The 16,337-nt window shown below is 41.2% G+C and overlaps 1 protein-coding gene across 1 annotated transcript in view; it reads right to left on the reverse strand.

The window, feature by feature from the left end:
* Window positions 1-16,337, reverse strand: part of LOC148023435 (DNA-directed RNA polymerase 2, chloroplastic/mitochondrial-like) — a 53,775-nt gene that overhangs the window by 14,973 nt on the left and 22,465 nt on the right. Inside the window, exon 4 of the mRNA XM_087696403.1 lies at window positions 5,159-5,225. Within this exon, the coding sequence (XP_087552529.1) occupies window positions 5,159-5,225 (67 nt within the window). The remainder of the gene's footprint in view (window positions 1-5,158; window positions 5,226-16,337) is intronic.

A 16,337-nucleotide genomic window follows, 5' to 3' on the forward strand; every position in this document is an offset into this window, starting at 1 on the left:
ATGAGAGTTTTGATGATGTGTCAAGAATTTGCCCATACATATTTGAGCTGTCTATACAAGGAATCAAGAGGCTGAAAACTACAGAATGATACTCTACAACAAATGCTCATGCAACAAGAAGTTTAGCAGCCAAGTTTGAAGCGCAGCATGCTACATTAGACAGTAAGCCTAAGCTAACGAGTCCCAAGAAATGGTGGAGCAAATCACTGGTTGATGAGAAGCTACAAGCCACTAAAGACGAATTTGACACTTCCAAGCAAGGTATAATCAGTGAACCATTTTCAACATCAGAGAAGATGATAAACAAGAAGTCATATCATGCTATCTTTAAGTTAGCAGCTCCCATACACGTACAGAAAAGTACCATACTTCTGCAAATACTTGGAAAAGAGATGATTGTATGGAATAACACACCTGACCAGTTTTATTTTACTAAAATCAAGTTTTAATTGGCATAAGACTTTGACATTAATCATCTCATATGTATTCCATGTGCCTTCCACACTCTTCCTAAAGATTATAGCATGAAAACTTCTCTTAAACCATAGAAACATGAAACGGGGAACGGGAACTGGGACGGGGATGGGGACAGGAACGCCAAACCTAGGGAACGGGGATGTGGGAACGGGAACGGCATTTAAAAAATTAAAATTCATGAAAAAAAATTAATATTTCACTCATAATCCATGTGGACTCTGGAGTGTTAAAACTTAAAACCAAGGTATATAATCCACAAGGACAAATCATTTTAAGTTTTAACTTTAAGATATCATGCATCATTCTAAAACTACTCATTAGAAATTGAATTGCAACTTACAAGGCTCAAGAGGTAAGCTATTCAATTATAAATAATAAAATCCATAATATATATGCCAAAAATGATAAAACAATGAACAATAAACTAACCTTTAAAGTCTAAGCTAAAAGAACATGCCTATGGTCCCATTGCCAAAAAACTTAAAAGATTGCAAATATGAAATTGAAGTCTAATCTTTGAAAGAACATGCTCATTGCCCCAAAAAAGACTACAAATATAAAGTCTAATCTCTAGACTAAAGCAAAATGCGGCATGCCAAAATAGCCCAAAGGGCAACTGCAAGACTGCAAGACTCAAGTACAAATATAATATCGGCATGGCACAACTGTCAACAACCCAAGTGTCACACTGTCATCAATGATTATAATATCATATACAATGTACATGTGTCATGTATCATGAGACTCATGATAAGTAAACTAAATCAAAGATCATGATCATGATCTGAGGCTGCTCTAGCTACTCCCGAAGTGCCAGCCTCACCATCATGTGTACCATGAATTGTTGCATCTCCCTCAACATCGGCATGTGTCTCCTCTTCTTGCTACATCTCCCACTCTATGAATGGATCCGGCTTTGTTGTCATACTGTTACATAACATCCTCAAATTAGCACTAACGAATACTAGATCGTTTGCCCTCTCCACACCAAGACGGTCCCTCTTCTTTGAAGCAATGTGAGCATATGTACTCCACAATTGGTCCAAACAAGAGGAGCTAACTGACTGACTCAAAATACGAATGGCTAGTTGCTGCAACTCAGGACTATCCGAACCATAGTCCTCCCACCACAAAGCTGCCCCAATCTTACAGCGATCATCCTATGCATCCCCATAACCAAAAGAACCCCGAAAGGTCCTATAACATGAAAGCTGATCTCTGATCTTTCGTCTAGTGCCATGATCAGGCACAAGACAAGACAATATAAGTCTCCATACATCCATAACCTCAATGTCATTCTCCTGACCCTTGCCCTGGAACTCAGGATCCACAACAAATGTAGCTACATGCATGGGTGAGCTATAGGAGTTCCACCTCGTCACAACTAAATGGCGTATCTCCTCATACGCCTCATCATTTGGTGCCAACTCTTGCAACTTTTCATTCAGTCTATCCATAGCCTCATATACCTTGTCAATGCAAGGTTGCATAGCATCCATAACCCTCAATAAATGTACAATAGGTGATACCATAGCATCTATCTACTTTACATTATCCCAAAAAATGGAGTTATTTGCTTTCTCCAAGCATAAGATACCTGTAGGAGTATCTGTCAATGTTGATGAGGTAAACTCATCACTAAGAAATAACACCCTCAAGGCACCACTACATTCTCTTAACTTGCCTAGCATCAAGAAGTTAAAGACAAATCTGGTATCAGAGTATTTTAAAAGTGTTTTCTTCGACCGCAAAGAGAAGTAATGGCGAAGAAACTAGTGATTCAAAACAAAGCTAACCATTTGAGCTCCTTGCTCTATGACAGATGCAATCCATGACAGGTTACCAATATCCTTTAGTAGGTTGTTCGAGCAATGAGCCATACAATATGAAACTGTGATATGCGGATAATATCCTTGGATAATAGCACCTACTGCCCTATTTGCGGACTCTCCATCTACAACAAATCCCACAACATGCTCTGGGCCAATAAGCTCAACACCTATAACCCACTTTGCTGCAAGTACATCTGCTGACTTTCCTGTCCCCAATGCATCATGTGAAGATATGAAATACATTTCCCCACAAGAATAAGCAACCATACCATGAATGGATCACTTGCGTATATCACTCCAACCATCAACAATCAAGAAAACTCCATTTTTAGCCCACATGCTCTTTCTAGTCACTATTGATTGCTCAACAAGGCGCTTTTTCTTGTCGAGCAAAGTGATACGTAAGGTCTCTGATGATAGAGGTACATACGAAGGGCCATACTCACCAATCTTCTTGCACATCAATTTAAAATACTCTGACCTGGCTGCCCGAAATTGAATGTGGTCATAATAAAAAAAGTGTGCCACTGATGTATCCACCTCTTCCTTCTTCTTTGGATCCCAACTAACATCAAGTGTGCTCTCTCTACATGCAACATGTGGCGCTGTTGATACCATAGCCGATGCAATGCCGGCACTAGGTGTGGAGGTAGCACTTCCTGATACTGACCCTACTCTAGATACATCTAATGGGGATGGTGTCACAAAAGTTGCAGGGTCAACTGCAACGCGTCGTGGTCTAGATGCAAGATAAGCTTGTTGACCTACTACACGGTCACGAAGCTCCCTTTGCTTCTCCAAGGTCACATTCGGACAAAGTTGTACCTCTGAATTTGGCTCATGTAGGAGATGAGCTCGGACTTGATTATGCATAAATATTAAAATGAAACAAGTGGCAATTGGTATTCCATATTCTAATATTTAAGTAACTTTAAAAAATTAAAATCAATAAAAATTTGAAATGCAAAAGCTCGGCTCAATGGATTACCTTGTTTGCTCCACTAGTTCGCTTGTATGGGCAAAGCTTGCAAGTCCATGGTCGAGATCCTACACCACTCAATGGGCGGTCAGCATTTACTTCTTCCCACCATGACCAATCATTGGACCTTCTTCCTTGACCACCAACCCGACGAGCGGGGCGGAAAGATGAAGCCATTTCAGGCTGAAAATTGAAGGCTCAAGAATCGAGAGAAGGAAAAACTGAAGGCTGAAATTTGAAGGCTCGGGAGAAGGGAGAAGGCTCAAGAGTCAAGACTCACTCAAGAGTCGAGAGAGAAGGGAAAAGGAGAGAAGGGAGAAGAAGAAGAAAAGAGGAGAACTTGGAACTTGGAGAAAAAGGAAGACTCAAGAGAAGAGGAGAAGAAGGAAGAGAAGGGAGAAGGTTCAAGGAAGAAGGAAGAAGAGAAGGGAGAAGTGAAGAGAAGGTAGAAGGAAGAAGAGAAGGAAGAGAAAGAAGAAGAAGGAAGAGAAGAAAGAGAAGAAAGAAGAAGAAGGAAGAGAGAAGGCGGCTGGGATTGGCACAGGCTGCAGCGCAGCACGGAACGGAGGGGCGCAGGCGATTTGGAGCGGGAGCAGGATGTGGTCGCAGATCATCCAGGCGGGATCAGCGGGCGGCCGGCTGCAGGTAAGTGGTGCCACATGGCATTCCCTGTCCCGTTTCAGACAGGGAACGTTGTGTTCCCTGTCTGAAACGTTACAAGGAACGTTCCACCAATTCAAAACGCGGTCCACCACGGATTCGTGCTGGGGACGGCGATTCCATGTGCCGGGGGCCCATTCTGGCCGTTTCCTGTCACACAGTCTTAAACCTTGTGGCTGTATGATGAATGGCTTTGTAACTAATGACTAATGAACGTAATGCAGTGTATTGTGGAGCTATTGAATAGTACACATGTAATTCTGGTATGCTGAAGTAGTTAAGGTCACATATGGTATTGAATAGTACACATGTGATTCTGGTATGCTGAAGTAGTTAGGGTCAGATATGGTTTGGCCAAAGGAAGATAACCATGTTTTTTCCTTACTGCCACACCTGTCTGGATATATATGTGGAAAACGTATTGAAAAAACTATGAGATTCAAGTAGATGTATCAAACACCAAAAGGTCCAAAAGGAGAACTCCTGGCATTATGAAGATGTATTTGAACCTCAAAGGGTAAAAGAGGAAGAAATTTCCAAAATATAACCTAAGCAAAAACAAATCATTCATGTTCTCATCTTTAAAATGCAGTGATGCTAAACAGAGCGGTGGAGATCAAATAGCTGGCCCTAATGCAATGAAAATCAAACTAGCCAAGGTTAGATGCTGCCAAGAATCAAGGAAGTGGACAGTTTCTTGAAAGGGTAGAGCATTCACTGAGGAGTCTCATGAATCATGAGCAATTTATTGGAACTAAAGCTTATACGGCCCCCCACATTGTTGGCCTCCCTTAAAGGTGGGAAACCGAGCGTCAGCATCACGGAAAGTAACGTGTGCAGTAAAATTAAAAAGTTAGTCTCCAATTTTCAGCAAGTACCATATAATGGAGGCCTTAATGGTCTATTGTGCTTTGATTCATACACCTTTGAGGTGTTCCCGGATCGTAAAACCTTTTTCCTCACCCCTTCTCCCCTCCTATGTCAATAACAAGTAAGCCTCACAAGTTTTTTCTTTTTACATCCATAGAACATTAATATGAATATAAGGATTCAAAGCTCAAACATATCAAACATTTGAAAAGCCTAGCCCCATTAGCCCAATTAAAAGAAGAGAAGGTTAGAAATAACCTACATAGAAAATTACCTGGTATGAATATTTTCATAGAAACCTCAGCCAAAACTCAAGAGCTTACAAAAGGTAAGAACATACCGATTTCTCCAATGAGCTCCATACAAGTGGATCACAAGTAATTACACCAACAGTCCGAGCTCCCCTCCTACCATGAAGATCAGAAACAAAGAATGCACTTCGAAGATTTATATACACATGATAGACATATGCATCTGCATAGAATGCAAAATGAAAACCAGATGCTGCAAAGATTCAAAATGCCTATACAAGCAACCATGGTTTCAAAATTTTGTCACTAGAAAGATGTTCAATTGTTGTAGAGCAATCTTCAACACACATATCTACAACCAAGTGTTTAGATATTTCTTATTGAAAGGATAACTTACCACTTAATTCTGATGAATAATGAGGATCACATAGCAGTAAAATGCCTGTAAGGGTAGATCTATATGTACATTTTATGAAGCATAAGTTATTTGTTGATAAGTAAGAGCCCAGGCCACCTTATCTAGGTGTCCATTAATGTGTACATATCTTTTACCATGCTGACATCTATCCCAACATGATGCCAATGCCATATCATTCCACAGTTGAAGGTGTGGCTGTGTGTGTACATTATTACCCATGTAAGTGTACTAGTTACAATAACCAAGTAAACAGCAACAATTGTCTCACATTATACACTCAACTTCTCTAGCTCAGACGTCCAATCAACCAAGTCTATATGTGCTTTATCAACCTACAAATCCTAGCACAATAAGAAGCAGTGTCAAAAATATACGAGCTTACAATGAGCCCTCCGCATGATGGGCATTGCAGTAGTAGTTCTCAACATGGACATGGCCTTGAAAATTGGTAATTTCCAAGAAGTTGAATGTGAAACTTCCAAATAAGGACCAAAAGCGTGGCTTTTGACTTTCATGTAAAGGTTTGGACCAAAACTTGGGCATGGCCACTGAAATTTAAAGTTTGGAGCTGTTGTTTTTTTATGATTATTAAAGCCATTTGCTTGACCAACGTTTCATTTGGCTGCCAAAGCTTAATATGTACATTACCTTGAGATGTTTACACGAAAATGGAACTAGACTTGCTTGGTTAGCCTTTGGTAGGGTCCTCGAAATTAGATAGTTGCTACCATTAAGATGAACAATAACATTGTAATGATGGGGAAAAGTATAGAAGTTCTTGCTTAACTAGCTTGAAAAGGCAAGTACTTGTGACGTAAATGTTTCTTGCTATGTTTATTGGGCATGGCCTTGCTTGCATAGACAAGTATTTGTGATATATCCCCGAATCTGGGACTTAGTAGCACTCTAGGTCACAAACACGTCACAAGGAACGGCGTCCCATACCATCAGCCCACACCATCACGGTATACGAACACATCGGCCAACCAGATGAGAGTCCAAGAGTGGTGATCACAAAAAAATATGCACAATAGAGCCTCGAGTCCTACAAATAGGACTCGGCTGCTCTAAATCATAGTGTCCATAATGTATTCACACTAAGCCACATTGTGACCATTGTGACAAATGCTACTAGCACCCATCCAAATGCCCAATGTTGTAACACTTCCCCTCTTATGAATAATTTACGTCCTAAAAAATATCATTGGAAATGAAGTAGGAAAAACCACTCTTCCACAAACATACCAACTCCTGAGTAGCCTATGCCTTAGGGCAGTTCTTCCACTTCACCAAATACTCGGGATAAACAATCCAACAAAATCGTTTAGTCCTATGGTTGAGAACCAAATCGAGTTTGAGCAAAATGTATCAAGCAATGTCGTGGAGCTGTGAGACTTCCTCAATTGGAACAATCGCTTCACCTTGACTCACTTGTTCTTTTAAACAACTCACATGCAACACAAGGTGAACTCACATCTCTAGAGGTAAGTCAAGCTCGTAGGATATGTTGCTTATCTTCTTGGTATTCTAGAACGGGTGGCAATACAAGATAACATGTAACACTTCCTGGTAGTCAATGAATCAATGTCCTTTAAGGAATTTAAGGTAAATCCATATGCCCTCCTAGAGCTCTCAAGGAATGCAATGTTGGTTGGCATAAAACATGGCATGGTCATAGGCCATTTATAAACTATAGCCAATAGACAAATTCTTAGCACTATTATAAGCAAAGTCAATCCGAGGAACGGTTCGACTATTATAAGCACTATTATAAGCAGTTTAGTGATAACCCAAAAAGTGAGGAACAGTTCGACTTTTCTCCAGACCGTGCCGGTTGCGTTGAAATGAGGCCTGTCGGGCAGGAACATAGAATAAGGAGGGGATTAACCACACCCCCCCAGGTCACGTGTAAACCAACTGTGACCACAACTATATTTTAAACGGGACATCGCCCGACTTGCTCCATACTGCCGTCCACGCCAGATATACGAATTCTGGCAACGGCGCCCACACTGACGTAATCTGTCAGGCGACGATGGCCAACACTGACGTAATTTGTCAAGCGAACAAGCTCTGACGACAGCGCCCACACGGATTCGAATCCAAGCTCGAATTGAAGACTCATAGTGTGTGAGACCAGCGTGCTAACCGACTACACCTAGCAGCCATCACCAACACGAAAGCATTCGCCTCAGGTTAAGACGAGACCCAACGACTCTTCCAAAAGACGGGACCCGACGGCTCTGATACCAGTATAAGATCGCATGTCATAAAGTCTCCGATACCATTCGGTGCCCCCTCTATCCGGTCCTTCGTTTGAACAGCACGAGAGAGATTACTCATTCACCTCCCAACCTCGCCTAGAAGATTGTTGGCTCCTCTCCCTAATTCGACTGCCAGCCGTCCACTTCAGGTGAGTCCTACTATTCTTAGACTCACTTACTCTCTAGGCTTCCCTTGACCCCGTTCAGGTGCCCAAGGCCCCCGAACGGTCATCTCTCGCGCATGTCTCCCATAAGTTACATTTATTAATGTAACAGTGGCTGACCTCTTCCTTCTTTAGCAAGGCACACTGGTATCCATGGCTTCTTTACCAACAGATGACCAAACTACTGGGTGCTCCTACTGTGACATCACCGGCCACACCACCGATGCTTGCCGACTTCGGCCTTTGCTCCCCACCCCCCCCCCCCCCGGAGTACATGCATCTTCCACCAAGCACTCCTTGTGCCACCTCTCCTTTTTGGGCCACAAAGATTGTTCTGCATCGGCTATCAAAGTACTATGCTCAAGGCAATAAGACGCATCCGATGAGCACTAAGTCCTTTAGAGCAAATGGAGGATCGATTGGCGCTACGACCTCTTGGAGATCGTCGCAATGCCAGCGGCAATCTTCTCCCACTTATTTTCAGGTACAGTGGCTTCCACGACCTACGGATCTATAGTTCGCTCCATCGAGAGACAGTGATTGTTTGATACCGTCTCCTCATCAGTCTACACCTTCGAGAGGCAGTGGCTGCTCGACTCCTTCCTCTTCTTCGACTACCCAGTTTGCTCCACTGAGAGACAGCGATTGTTGCCCACCTCTTGCTCATTCTAAGCCCCACCCTTCCCCACCCTCAACTACTTAGGTTCGAAACGCTACCTTTGGGAGCTCTTCGGCACCCCAAATACCTTCTTCGGCACGACTGGCGCCACTTCCTTCGTCATCAGACATTTCGGAGTCCATGATCCATGAGTTTTTGGATTCCCTATCTATTCAAAGGGGGTTTCAGAGGGGGATGTTATTTCTTTGCCCTCATAGGGAGCATCTACTCCTTCGACTCCAACAGTGGCCCCTTCACCTCCCACCTCAGAGGGAGAACCTACTCCACATGTTCCTTGCCCATTCTCTACTTTCTTGGGACGGCTGTCTTCGACCAGTCGTCTCTTCTACTGATACCCAGGATCTTCACATACCACCTAGATTGGGAACTCGGAGATTCAACCGCGACTTGGTGAGGAGGCCTTCGTATTCCTTCCAGCATGGATGCACGGAGCTAGTGGCTTCTCTCCCGAGGTTGAGTTTCGGATTCTCCAATTCACTATGTCTACTGTTCTTTATTGCAGGTTTCCTTTCCGGTGGAAATCTTGGATCTTTGGGATCCTCTACATTTACTTCCTCCTCTTCTTCTTGCATTTGTCCCTTGGTCAGCATGGAGCCACATCCCAAGATCGAGTACAGGCATCTCCTTATGGTTCTCGACACCACACAAAGTCCGACATTCCTCCTATGTATTGCATGTTTTCATCGTCTTTGTACTAGGGCACTTGGGCAAGTGAACAATTTCCCCAGGATGAACACTATCCAAGTGGCACCTACTACATGAGCATTCTTCAGCATGTAGCATTGCATCTCCACCTCACTCCTCTTCTTCCCCTTTTTGGGCCTAAGAGGGGGTGTTGAGAAACCCGTTGATTCATTCAGTCCGTCACCTTTTCTCTCTAGCCTCTCCACTACCCTCACACCCCTTTAAGAGGACATTGCAGTTCGTGGTTCGTGGCTGTCTTCATCATCTTTCTTGTGCTACGGCACCCTTGTTCCCTTGTATCACATTCACTCCATGATTCAAATCTTCATCATTCCATTCATCAGAGTTTCTTCTCTCTTCTCTTCTCTTCTCCATGTTTGCCGAGTTCACTCCATGTTCCTCCCCCCCAACCCTACTGTCTCGCTGGTACGTCATCTTTTGACATATGGTAGAAGACGTTGCCCGATACTCCACCTCAGTCGAAGAGACGACAACCATGGGCTGCTTCTTACTGATCCATGAAATAGCACCAACACCCAAGGTAAAGCAATAACTTGTCATGGACCTCTTATGGTCCACATCTCCAACCCAATCCAAATCACTCCAACCTCTAAGCACAAGATCCGAACCATTTGCACCTGCTGGATAATAGATCCCTAGATCAGGGGTCTCCCTCACGAACCATAAAACCCTCTAACCAGCCCATTAATGCACAATTGTCATAAGGAATGGGTTTAGAACCCTCCAATAATATATGTAGATCAGCCAACAATCCACATAGCCATACACATTCCACTATTGCTGTAAAAGCTGCCCTATAGTCAACCTTTGAGGTGATCAATCATACCGTCACCCTCATCCATATTTGCATTAGCCAACTCTATGCATAGATAAGATATCTTGGCTTTCATTACATACTACAAACATATATTCCAGCACATCCGATGCTCCTTTTGAGATATTACAAAACTGAATATACAGAATAAATACTCTCTTTACTAACAAGGTAATCAAAGATAGGGCATGTGCATCCTTTGAGTCCCACCTCCACTAATCCCCTATAAGAGGAGGAGGGGATGCACCAGCAATAGCACCAACAACCTATCCTCTAGCATTACATTGAGGTATCTAAGGTGCAAGACACCCTAGTCACTGCAGATCACCAATGACGTAATCCCATAAATCCTTTGCCACGAGAAGATTATGCACCATAGAGCTCCATAGAGGGTAGTTGGTGCCATCGATCTTGTCTTCCTGAGTGAGGATACCAACCATGCTATTGTGGTCATTATACCCCTCACATGCCATGTTGCTTGTGATGCACAAAAATCAATAGTAAAAAACTTCATACTAAAGTATAAAATGTACTCTGCTGAGTACCAAAAATCGCCAAACGGGATTGGACTGCATGTACCAAGCTGTCAAACTGTCACAATTCTTGACAAACGTGCCCAAAATTGCACAAATCAGCACTCAGCCTGCAATTTACAGCAATACAATCCTATACTGCATTCACACAAAGATGTGTGCCCAAAATGACAATTTATAGCAATTTAATGCTGAAACTTTCCAATTTTTACTCAAAATTCCCATTGCATAAGCAGCAAGATAATGTTGTTGAACACTAGTTCCCTATCTTAGAATGGGTGCCAAGCAAAAGCCCCAAATTTCTTCTCAAAATATGTAAAGATTTGAAGAAATTTATACCTTACAATCTGAATTTCTATCGAGATGTCGCATTGAGACACGTGCCAATAATTACCAACAGCTGTAATGCACCCTGTGATACGTGCAAGAGCCAAGGTACTCAAAAGCCCTAAATGTTGCACAGATCTCAGAAATAGCACAATGTCGGCACTTTGGGTGTTGAAACGCGTGCAGATGCCAATTCAAGCAAAAGCACCAAATGTTGGATGCCTCGAGATGCGCCAGTAGAGTTTGGGATATAACCAGCCTTCCTTCTCGGATAGGGTAGTAAATAACCTAATTAAGCACTATTTACAGCAATTAACATATTCACAAAACTGAAAAGTACACTTTGCCATATAATCTTAGACATTGGACACCCTGTTGGCCCCAAAACTGACGCCCCTTTCGGTATTTATTTAACTTAATTGAAGAAGAAGTTGATATACAATGGAATTCTCCCAATCCCTTTCGGTATTCCAACTCCCCTTGCTATCCAAAATGACCAGCAAGTATTCAATCTGATTTGCCCCTTGATTCAAGCAATCAATTGGCCTTCACCTGCTTTGATGGAGATGGAAAATGCCCCAAATTCAATGAATAGGCTAAAAAACAGCTTCAGTCTTGTTGAATCCAAGTCTTGGAGCTTAAAATTTCTGGCACACTTCCCGAGGCTGCTGCTAAACCCTAATTTCTGCTACAGATTAGGGTTTATAGCAGAGAAATCTGAAATTTCTCAACCTCTAGTAATCTCAATGCTGTAATCTTCGGAACAAGGTATAGAAAGGCTGGGAGATAAGAGAGAATGTTGAGGAGAGAGAAAATTCAGACTTTCTTCGCGAAGAATTGAAGAAAATTTGTCATTTACTGCTGCTGCCCTATCTCAACAGCTTGTAGATGCAAAGAACTGAAGAAAATCAATCATTTACTTCTGCTGCCCTGTCTCAACAGCCTGTAGATGCTGTCACCTGCTGTTGATTGGTCTTCTCCTGCCCTTAGCTACCTCAGAAGGTCCTCCAATGGCTGCAAATCAAACCAGCAGCATCTCCTCCCTCTCTCTTGCAAGTGAATATACTAAAAATGCCTCTCTCCAAGCTTTAAAGACATTTTTCACCCTTGCATGGGCATTTTTGACAAGTGGCAGCCTTCCCAAAATGGTTATTCCAATGTTATACATAATTAAATACTAATTTTCAGTCTTTACATACCAAAAATTAATCTAATAATTATTTCGGTACCCTGAAAAATAATCTGACTGGACAATAATTAAATTGGCTAGACAACTTTCATTCCCGAGTGTCTTTGTGCCATCTTTGACCATCAGATTGGCATTAGATACCATTGAATGTCACTTCTCTAGTGTCACCAACTGACACTTATGGCCAAATGAATGACCTAGGCCAACAACTAACACCAAATATCACCAAGTATCTATGTCGCATCACTTATAGCAACTTTTGCCTTTGACATCCCGTGATTTCCTTGGGTCCTGGGCTTGTAAATTTACTCTAACCCCAGTTACACCTCACGCGCAACATTTACTTAACCGTGTGATTAAAAATTAATCCACATGTTAAGTGAGGTTTCAAAAATACATGTCCTCATGACATGGCACCTTCGGCCAATCAACTAAGTTGGCCATAGAGTTGACATGGCAGCTTGGACCTGGTGGCAAACCAAACAAGCAACAGTGCAAGTGGCACAACGGCCCTCGAGATGCACCAATAGAGTTTAGGACCTTCAAGCAATCGACTAAGTTCGCTGCAAAGTTAACATGGTAGGTCGGACCTGGCAGTAAACCAAACAAGTAGCATCTACTGCAAGTGGCACAACGGTTGTAACTGCCGACAATGCAAGCAACACTACAAAAAGATACATTGAAACTTGCCTTTGGAAGCCCAAAGTGCAGTAAATCACATTTTAGCAACCACTGAATTAAGCTTAAAAATAAATTCAACAAGGAAAATCCACACACGACTGGAACTGGAGTACTTTTACTATACATTGACACTTGTTGGCCCCAAAGCTTGGTGCCCCTTTTGATATTTCTTTAGATTATCGTAAAACAAGAGGTACTGAAACTAGCCTTTAGAAGCCCAAAGGGTAAACCACATTTTAGCAAATACTGAATTATGCTTGAAATTGATTACAAATGGCTATATTTCAGCAATTTCTCACGACATAACTAATCCACGAGTGCACAATGGCCTTGACACTCACTGTTGATCTCCAACCAGTTGTAGAGTATTCAAAATTGTGAATGAACTATTCAACCAAACCCTAAAAATGACACCAAGCATTTGAACCCAATTTTGCAGAGCATTTGCTGAGATAACTCTCCTACTACATAGTCCTGATGCATTCCCATGCTGTTCCTCTCACAAATAGGGGGGTTTCTCACAATAAAACTATGAGAATGTTACTTTCTTCCAAGACAAAATTGCCCAAATAGTACACTAGGCTTGAGATCTCAAAGAAGATGAAAGGATCTTAGCCCATAATGCTATCATTACTTATTTTTCTAATATTTAGCTCAAAAACAACGGCATGTCTTGTTGTATATGAAGTTACAAGATTGCCCTATGAAGTCCCTATGCCAAGAGGAGTAAAATTGGCTATTATCCACACTCCATCTATACTATAAGCTCATTCATGGCTAAAATTTGCAATTTTCTACAGCAAGAAAAAAAAGACTGACTATCTGCAAACTTGGGTTGCTCCAAATGAGAGAGAAGAAGCCCCAAATACCAAGATAAGCTTTCCAAATGGGTGACCAACTATTCCTTAATCATATTACATTTTTTAAAAAGGGCTAATTAATGACTTAGTCATTAATCATATGCCCTAAGTGAGCTACTTACCAGGCAAAACTTTCAATGTAATCCAATTCTACGGTGCAAACTTTCAAATTAAAGAAAGTTTCACCTTGCACCTTGTTCCTTTAGCCCTAGCCATGTACCACATGACCCACACACTTATCTACCACTTGTCTACTAAATGCCTCAATATCAAATCCTTCACTACCGGTGCAACTATCACCATACGAAGAGCTAGGGGTATCAAAATTAAAGTTTATTTTAATTAAAAACCTTCGTGAAGTTTAATTAACTCATTAAGTTCATTTCTCATTCTAGTGATAGACGCAACAGGATGGCAAGTCTGTAGCAAGGTAACAGCAACAGCAATTCTAGAGCAAAAGGCACAATGGTAGCGTCTAGCAAGCTAGTAGCAACAGCATACAAGCGGTATAAGAAGCAAGGAGAACATATAGACTGCAGAGCAAGAGTCACAGTGACAAGCAACAACACTAAAAGGTGGCAACATTGGTTGACCGGGATAGACGCAAGGCATCCCAGGCAAGAGGTGTACAAGTGGACAACATGCGCAACTGAAGCAACTTCTCTTTTTCACACGAACAAAGCTAATGGTAGTAGGACCTCCAGCGGAGCAGCACGGCTGACAGTGGCTAAGTGGAATCCACGTGCAAAAGCTACTCTAATACCAAATGTGAGAAATGGCACCAACTATGTTGAAGAGAGAAACAAGAGACAATGACGGTGTGTGAGTTTAATCAAGAGTGTGAAGTGTACTTGCTGAACTAAAAGAAAAAGTGAAAGTACAACGAATGTTTAGATCAAGGATTGACCTAATCCGCCTTTCACCAACTGGTTAGAGTTAGGTTTGTTTACTCTAAAGCCTAGTATTACTACTTTAATGTTCTAAGTTATTAGGTCTACACACCCTATATTGACACTTGAATGTGTCCACACCACACGAATTATATTGAGCACTGCCCGAAATCAACAAATTTTCATGAGATACACAATAAAGTCTATAAAGATGCTCAACAAAGAGACCTGTCAACTAGTGGCTTATCGTGGTTATCTTCGTGGTAAAAAATCGAGTCATTTTTATCAATCAAAACCACAACCCAGATTGTATCATGACCTCGATTAGTATAGGATAATCCCACTACAAATCCATAGAAATACTTCTCCACCTTTTTATCAAGAATATTTAAAGAATGTAACATCACCACTTGTTTATGCCATTCAACTCTATTAAGCTTATATAACGTACACTCTTGCACATAAGACTCAAACAATGTCTTCATGTGCGGCCAGTAAAGTAGCCAAGCAGCCAAAGCTAAAGTCATGTTAGGTTGTTCCAACTCGGCGTGTCATCACACTCATAGAAAATTTTCTTGCAAATATCTCGATCATCAAGCATACCCCCTTTGTCTCCTTTGAAAAGTAATCCATTACAAATAGAATACTTTTTCATCATCTTTCTCTCAATAGCCAGCTTTCGAGCGTCTGGATTGCCAAAGCTTCTTGGGCTACCAAATCCATCTTGGACTAATTGCCACATCCTATCAAAGGGAATATCATTTTGACCATGCTCTTTGAGAAAAGATGAAAATCAATCAAAATCTCAAAGCAAGATAAGGCATCACCTTTGAGGATTTAACTAAGGACATAAGCAACCATATGAGTTATGCCCTTTCGATAACAAATATCAAAGTCAAACTCTTACATAAGCTCCATCTATCTCAACTTACGACCATGGAGATCGGGCTAATCCCAAAGGTATTTCAACTAATAGTGATCAATCCAAATAACAAACCCAAGGTTGTACAAATACTGACACCAAATTTTAAGTATATAGATTACTATCAATAATTCTTTCTCGAGAGGTGTAATGTATTTAGGAGTCCGTAAGCTTACAGCTCTCAAACCAAACACGTCAACCACCCTAGTAAAGAATAGCACCCATAATATAATCACTTGCATCCACATTTACGTCAAGAGGTTTATTCAAATTGATTATCTGTAACATTGGTATAGTAGTAACTAATAATTTCAATGTCTAAAAACATTGATCAAGCTCACTAGTCTAAACGATTGGCAAACTCATATGCTTTTTTTTTCTTTAATTATCCTTAAGCAAACATTTAAGGGTTCAATAATATTAACACAGTCCTTAATGAACTTCTTGCCTTATGGTCCTTGAAATATACCAATCAAACACTACTTAAACCTTTTTGAGATCAATATGGGTAGCATTAACAAAGATAGCATGTCCAAGATATAAAAGCTCCTTGTGAAATAATTCACACTTAGATAGTTTTGCAAACAATTGCTCTCGTCTTAAGAGACTAAGACAATACATGAGTGGTTCGCATGCTTCTCCAATGATTTACTATAAATAAGTATATAATTGGAAGAAAAACGAATATCTACTTTCCATGATACCAAAGAAATAAATCATTCATCATCTATTAACAAGTTGTGGGAGCATTAGTTGATCCAAAATATAGAACGAACAATCAATAGTGTCTATACCGCATTTGAAATGCAGTTTTCAAGGAAT

This window comes from Lygodium microphyllum, chromosome 16, assembly GCF_053477565.2.
Source record: "Lygodium microphyllum isolate KBCC chromosome 16, Lygodium_microphyllum_v1.1.10, whole genome shotgun sequence".
Taxonomy (NCBI): Eukaryota; Viridiplantae; Streptophyta; class Polypodiopsida; order Schizaeales; family Lygodiaceae; genus Lygodium; species Lygodium microphyllum.